Source organism: Athene cunicularia, unplaced genomic scaffold (genome assembly GCF_003259725.1).
Source record: "Athene cunicularia isolate RWA unplaced genomic scaffold, athCun1 SCF_88, whole genome shotgun sequence".
NCBI lineage: Eukaryota > Metazoa > Chordata > Aves > Strigiformes > Strigidae > Athene > Athene cunicularia.
This window is the reverse complement of record NW_020799521.1, coordinates 12818-20180: the sequence shown is the minus strand read 5'-3', so window position 1 is coordinate 20180 and position 7363 is coordinate 12818. Positions and strand designations below refer to the sequence as shown.

Here is a 7363-nt window from a genome sequence, read left to right as displayed (position 1 = left end):
CCAGTGCTCCCAGTGCCCCCCCCATCCTTCCTCAGCCATAGTGGGCCCTGATGCCACCTCTGCTTGTCCCCAAGGGTTCATGAGTGTCCCCAAGTGTCCTTGAGGGTCACCAAATGTCTCCAAGTGTCCCTGAATGTCACCAAGTGTCCCCAAGTGTCCCCATTGCTCCCCACAGTGTCCTCAGCCCAGTGCTCCCAGTGCCCCCCCCATCCTTCCTCGGCCATAGTGGGCCCTGATGCCACCTCTGCATGTCCCCATGGGTGCCTGAGTGTCCCCAATGGTCTCTGAGTGTCCTTGAGGGTCCCCAAGTGTCCCCAAATGTCCCCACTACTCCCACTGTGTCCCCAGCCCAGTACTCCCAGTGCACCCGTCCGCTCCTTCCTTGGCCATAGTGGTCCCTGATGCCACCTTGGCAGGTCCCCAAGTGTCCCCCCCAGGGCTGCCCTGGTATCCCTGAGTGTCCCCAAGTGTCCCCATTGCTCCCCGCAGTGTTCCTACCCCAGTGCTCCCAGTGTCCCCCCACCTCCCTCCTCAGCTACAGTGGGCCCTGGTGCCACCTCTGCATGTCCCCAAGTGTCCCTGAGAGTCCCCAAGTGTCCCTGAATGTCCCCATGTGTACCCAGGGGTCTCCCTTGTGTCCCCATCCCAGTGCTCCCAGTGCCCCCTCACCTCTTTCCTCCTCCATACTGGGCCCTGATGCCACCTTGATATGTCCCCCCCTGTCCCCAAATGTCCCCACATGATCCCAGTGCTTCTCTGGTGCTTCCCAGTATCCCCTAGTGTCCTCCAGTGCTCTCCCAGTGCCCCCCAGTGCCCTAACCCTGAGCGTCCCCACGGTGTCCCTGTCCTGTGGGTACTCCTGGTGTCCCCATAACTTGGGTGGCCATGTCCCCAGGGTGTCCCCATCCCATGGGTGCCTTATTCTGTCCCTAGCATGTCCCCATTCCATGATGTCCCCAGGGTGTCCCTGTCCCATAGTGTCCCTAGCATGTCCCCAGGGTGTCCCTAGCATGTCCCCATTCCCTGGGTGTCCCCAGGGTGTCCCCATCCCATGGGTGCCCCACCTGTGGTGTCCCCAAGGTGTCCCTGTTCCATGGTGTCCCCAGGGTGTCCCCAGAGTGTCCCCATCCCATGTGTGCCCCATCCTGTGGTGTCCCCAGGGTGTCCCCATCCCATGGGTGCCTCCAAGGGTCCCCATAGTGGCACCCACTGATAGGACCGTGTCCCCGCAGAGATCCCCTCGGTGACACCGCGCTTGGCCGCCCGCAACCAGACGTCCTTCCGTGTGACCTGGCCCCGCCCCCCCGTGCCTGTGGATGGCTACCAGGTGGCCCTCATCCCTCTGGTGAGCTGGGGACAGGGACAGGGGTGGGGACAGGTCCCCGGTGCCATGGTGGCCCCACTATGGTGGCCCCAAGGTGGCCTTTGTCCCCAGGATGAGGTGGTATCTGCAGCCACCTGCTGTTGCCCCACTGGGGGACACCATAAGGGTGTCCCCAAGGTGTCCCCAATGTGCCTGTTGTCCCCAGAGCAAGCCAGTGCTCAGGCCACCTTCTGCTGCCTACCCCGGGGGTGGGGACATCTCCCCAGCATGTTCCTTGTCCCCACGATGAGCCCTGGTGGTGTCACCCATCTGCCACCTGGCTTAGGGATGTGTCCCCCCACAGTGTCCCAAATGTGTCCCCAATATGTCCCTTGTCCCCAGGATGAGCCAGCAGCTGTGGCCATCCTCCTGCTACCTGGCTTGGGGACAGGGATATGTCCCCAGCGTGGTGTCCCCAACATGTCCCCTGCCCCCAAGATGGGCCACCTACCTTCAACCCTGCTTAGGGACCAGGACATGTCCCCACCACAATGTCCCCAATATGTCCCCAGTGTGTCCCCAACATGTCCCCCACCCCCAGGACAAGCCATTGGCTGCAGCCACCCGCCTGGCTCAGGGATGAGGACGTGTCCTCACCACCCTGTTCCCAGAGTGTCCCTCCTTAGCTGTCCCCAACGTGTCCCCAGTGTGTCCCCAACATGTCCCCCAGCCCTGGGAGAAGCTCTTGGCTGTGGCCACCTGCCTCCTGCCCTACTCAGGGCCAGGTCCCACCATGGTGTCCCCAGCGTGGCATGTCCCTTGTCCCCAGGATGAGCCAGCGGCGATGACCACCCATGAGCTACCCGGTTCCAGTGTCGCCTTCGAGGTGACAGGGCTGGCACCCGGCCACGCCTTCGAGCTCTTTGTCCAGGCCCAGCGGGAGAAGCACCTCGGGGCACCCGGCACCCTGCGCGTCCGCACCCGTACGTGTCACCCGCTCAGCGCGGGGACCCCGAGGGGACGGGAGCGGGGTTGGGGACACCACGGGGATGACAGTGGGTGTGGGGACAAACCAGGGGATGGCAATGGGTGTGGGCGTGGGGACAAGGGTGGGGATGGTGCATGGATGGGGTAGGGGATGGTGATGGCTTGGTCATGGGTGTGGGGACAGCATGGGAGCAGGGACAGAGATGGGGAGGGGATGGGGACAGCATGGGGACAGGGACAAGGGCAGGGATGGGGACAGATATGGAAAGGGCATGGGGACAACAGTGGGAACAGCATGGGGATGGGGACAGGGACAGGGACAAGGATGGCACAGAGATGGGAACAGGGGTGACACGGTGTCATGGGCAAGGGGATGGGGCTGTCATGGGGACAGGGACAGCACAGGCGTATGGTTGGGGATGGAACAAGGATGGGGACAGCGATGGCCTGGTCACGGGTGTGGGGACAACGATGAAAATGGTTGTCCCCATGGGCTTGGTGACAGCACGGACAGCATGAGGACAGGGGTGGGGACAGCCATGGAGATGGCATCGGCATGGGGACAGAGCCAGCGTGGGCATGGGGATGGCACGAGGATGGGGACAGCATGGGCACAGGCATGGTGACAGGGACAACATGGGGATGGTGACGGGGACAGCGGGGTGGCATGGGGGTGGCATGGGGGCAGGGACAGCATGGGGACAGGCAGGACGCAAGCATGGGGGTGAGGATGGCACGGACATGGGGACAGGGACAGGATGGTGACAAGCATGGGGATGGCAGAGGGACGGGGACAGGGATGGGAATGGCCCAGCTACAGGGTTGGGGACAGGGACAGTGCCTGCAGCTTCTGTCCGTCCCCACGTGTCTGTGTGTCCCCACGGCTCTGCGGGCCCACTTGCGTCTGTCTGTCCCCTTGGGCCCTCTGTCCCCTTGGGCCCGTCTATCTGTGTCTGTCCCCATCTGTCCCCATGGGACCATGTGTCCCCATGGGTCTGTCTGTCCCCATGGGTCCATCTGTCCCCATGGGCTCATCTGTCCCCATGGGTCCATCTGTCCCCATGGGACTGCGTGTCCCCATGGGTCCCTGTGTCCCCACAGGTTGGTCTGTCCCATGGGACTGTGTGTCCCCATGGGTCTGTCTGTCCCCACGGGACTGTGTGTCCCCATGGACTTACCTGTCCCCATGGGTCTGTCTGTCCCCATGGGTCGGTCTGTCCCCATGGACTTGTCTGTCTCCATGGGTCTGTGTGTCCCCATGGACTCGTCTGTCCCCACGGGACTGTGTGTCCCCATGGGTCTGTCTGTCCCTGTGGGTCTGTGTGTCCCCATGGACTCGTCTGTCCCCATGGGTCCATCTGTCCCCATGGGTCTGTCTGTCCCCATGACTCCACACGTACCCACACCTCCTGGTGCTTCCCCCAGCATCCCTCTGTTGCCTGGGTCTGGATGTCCCCAGTCCGTCCCTGTCAGTCTGCCTGTCCCAGTCTGTTCCCATGAGTCTGGGTGTCCCCAGTCTGCCCCCATGCATCTGTCTGTCCCTTCCCATCTCCATCCATCCCTGTCTCCCCCCCGTGGGTAACCGGGCTCTGGCAGACGGGGACCTTTGGGGACAGATTGATGACCCCGGTCCCCTTTGCTCTCACAGTGCTTGCCCAGACTCTGCCCACCCACGGGGGGTCCCCAGGGTCCCCTCAGGGTTCCCTGGGGTCCCCGGCATCACCAGTGGCCCCAGCGTCACCATCAGTCCGAGGGTCTCCGGCATCCCCAAGGTCCCCAGCGTCACCAGGGTCTCTGGGATCACCGGCATCACCAGTGTCACCAGATGCATCCTTGGGGTCACCAGGGTCTTTGGGGTCACCAGCATCCCCAGCATCTCCAAGGTTTCCAGCATCCCCAGTATCTCGAGGGTCACCGACATCCCCAGGGTCACCAGCGCCCCCAAGGTCCCCAGAGTCACCAGCATCCCCAAGATCACCTGCATCTCCACGGTCTCCAGTATCACCACAGTCCCCTGCATCACCTCCATCTCCATGGTCCCCGGTGTCCCCAGCATCCCCACTCTCCCCAGTGCTCCCGGGTGGCCCATCTCTGCATGACCTGGGGGCCAAGCTCTCGTCCTACAATGGCTCCTTGCTGCAGCGCTTGGAGAGCCACCTCCGGGCTACAAAATTCCCACTTCGGGGCAACCAAACGGTGCCAGCAGTGGCCCGCGCCATCCTCTCTTACCTTCTACGCCGCAGCCCAGCCCTGTTGCGTCACCAACTCCTCCGCCAGATCCCCCACCCCAAGCCCCATTTGATGCCAGGAGCTGCTGGTGAGGCTCTGGTGGACCTGGATGGGCTACGGGGCCACGCAGAGACCGTGGTGATCCGTTATCGGCTCCTGGAAGAGCCAGAGGGGGCCGAGGGGGAGCTGCAGGTGCCAGGGGACACGGCGGTGGTCCGGGTACCAGGGCTGGTGCCGGGGGCCAGGTACCGGGTGGAGGTGCACGGCGTGGTGCGGGGGCACGTCTCCAAGTCCTACACGTTCCTGGTGACGGCAGGTGGGTGATGGGGATGGAGCTGGGGACAACGTTGCATGGGGACGTCCCATAAGCCCCCACTTCTCTGTTGGGTGCAGGGGTAGATGGCACCAATGAGCCGCCGCTGGGCTGGGAGCACCTGTATGAGATGGAGTTGACAGAGCCACAAGGTGCCGTAGCCAAAACAGGTACCATCGGGTGGTCGACGGCAGCAGTGGGAGAGGCTGGGGTGGTCAGGCTGACCTGCGGTTGGTTGAGAAGATGGGGATGGTTGAGTGGGATGGTGGTTGGATGGTTGAGTGGACGGATGGAAGGTTGGGTAGATGGGCGGGTGGGTGGATGGATGGAAGGTTGGATGGATGGATGGATGGAGGGAGGGACAGTGGTTGGATGGGTGGATGGATGGTTGGATTGGTAGGTGAATGGATGGATGGGTGGGTGGTGATTGGATGGATGGATGATGGTTGGATGAATGGAAGGTTGGATTGATGGATGAGTGGATGGTTGACTGGGTGGAAGAATGGGTAGGTGGGTAGATTCAAAGACTGATGTAAGGAAAAGTGAAAGGAAAACCAATCCTTGAATGGATGGAAGTCTGGAGCCTTGAATGGGCAAATGAGCGGACAGACAGACAGACAGAGGGGCAGGTGGATGGAACAATGGACAAATAGCAAAATGAACAGGCAGTTGGGTGGACGGGCGGATCCAACACCCAGCTGGATGAATGGGACCATGGGTGGGTCCTTGGACAGGTGAGTGGGAGGGCAGATGGTTTAGCAGAATGATGCAGGGGGGGCTGAATCTTCACATTCTCATTGTCCTCTCCCCATGGCAGTGCCAGCCCCGCCATTGGAGGACCCACCTCCGCGGCCCCGCCTGGGCGAGCTCACAGTTTCCCACGTGAGCCCCGACTCGGTGCAGCTGGAGTGGAGCATCCTCGAGGGCACCTTTGACTCCTTCACGGTGCAGTACCGGGATGTGCATGGCCAACCTCAGGCACTTGCAGTTGACGGGGGTTCCCGCATGCTGACCGTCCCCGGCCTGGCACCATCCCGCCGCTACAAGTTCAACTTGTACGGGGTGTGGGGTCGGAAAAAGATAGGTCTTATCTCCACCGAAACTGTCACAGGTGAGGGGGGCTGTGGGCCCCATCTGTGTCCTCTGCGGGCGCTGGGTTTGGAGAACGTCCTATGTGTCCTGCATTGTCCCATCTCTTTTGCAGCCCCAGCAAAGGAGGAACCCCAATCGCAGCCAATCCTGGGCGAGCTCACGGCCTCCCACGTGAGCCCCGACTCGGTGCAGCTGGAGTGGAGCGTCCCCGAGGGCACCTTTGACTCCTTCACGGTGCAGTACCGGGATGCCCAAGGCCAGCCCCAGGTGCTGCCCGTGGACGGGGGTTCGCGCACGGTGACCGTGCCGGGGCTGTCACCGTCCCGCCGCTACAAGTTCAACCTGTACGGGGTGTGGGGTCGGAAACGTCTGGGCCCCGTCTCCACCGACGCCGTCACAGGTGAGGGGGGCTGTGGGCCCCATCTGTGTCCAACTGGGGCTCTGGGTGTGGATCAGGGCAGGAGCTGGGACAGGGCCTGTGCTGGTGCCGTGGGGCTTGTGTAAATGGGAACCTGTTGGTCACTGCCTGGACTGGGTGGAGGTTTGGCTGGACGCAAGGTTGGAGGGATGGAGGGACAAATGTATGAATGGAGGCTGGGAACGATTGGAGATTTATGGACGGACGGACGGGTTTCGTGCTTGGATGAATTTTTGCCTTTTTGGGTGACTGAGAGGTTGGAAGGCGCATGGATGGATGGGTGGAAGAATGGATGGAGAGTTGTTGAATGAAGAATGGTTTGATGGGTCCTTGGCTGGTTGGATGGATGGATGGATGCGTGGATGGGTGGATCTTGCCCCTGTACATTGTGCTGGTGACGCCGCACATCGAATACTGGGTTCAGTTTTGGTCCCCTCACTACAAAAAGGACACAGAGTTACTCAAACATGTCCAGAGAAGGGCTACAAAGCTGGTGCAGGGTCTGGAAGACACGTCCTGTGAGGAGCAGCGGAGGGAACTGGGGGGGTTAGTCTGGAGAAGAGGAGGCTGAGGGGAGACCTCCTGGCCCTCTACAACCACCTGAAAGGCAGCTGCAGAGAGCTGGGTCTGAGCCTCTTCAGCCCAGTAGAAAGTGACAGGACAAGAGGGAATGTCCTCAAGTTGCGCCAGGGACAGTTCAGACTGGATATTAGGAAGCTTTTCTTTCCAGAAGGGGTTGTTGGGCGTTGGAACGGGCTGGCCAGGGAGGTGGGGGAGTCCCCATCCCTGGAGGGGTTCAAGAGTCGGGTGGATTTAGAGCTTAAGGATATGCTGTAGGTGGGAACTGTGCTAGGAGAACGGTTGGACCAGATGATCTCCAGGGCCCTTTCCGACCGAGATGATTCTGTGATTCTGGGATAGGTGAAAGGTTGAATGAGGGTGTGTCTGGTTTGTGATCCGGGTGAGCGATGGGATGATTGTGTGGAGATGGAGTTGGACAGAGGATGGAAGGGTGGAGGAG

At 61.6% G+C, this 7363-nt stretch overlaps 1 protein-coding gene across 1 annotated transcript in view; it reads left to right on the top strand.

Moving 5' to 3' along the window:
• Positions 1 to 1232: 1232 nt before the first annotated feature.
• Positions 1233 to 7363, top strand: part of LOC113490976 (tenascin-X-like) — a gene marked incomplete at both ends in the record, with an annotated part of 17225 nt that continues 11094 nt past the window's right edge. Inside the window, 7 exons of the mRNA XM_026867594.1 lie at positions 1233 to 1345; positions 2133 to 2286; positions 3939 to 4173; positions 4237 to 4835; positions 4913 to 5002; positions 5656 to 5955; positions 6043 to 6324. Coding sequence (XP_026723395.1) covers positions 1233 to 1345; positions 2133 to 2286; positions 3939 to 4173; positions 4237 to 4835; positions 4913 to 5002; positions 5656 to 5955; positions 6043 to 6324 — 1773 coding nt within the window. The remainder of the gene's footprint in view (positions 1346 to 2132; positions 2287 to 3938; positions 4174 to 4236; positions 4836 to 4912; positions 5003 to 5655; positions 5956 to 6042; positions 6325 to 7363) is intronic.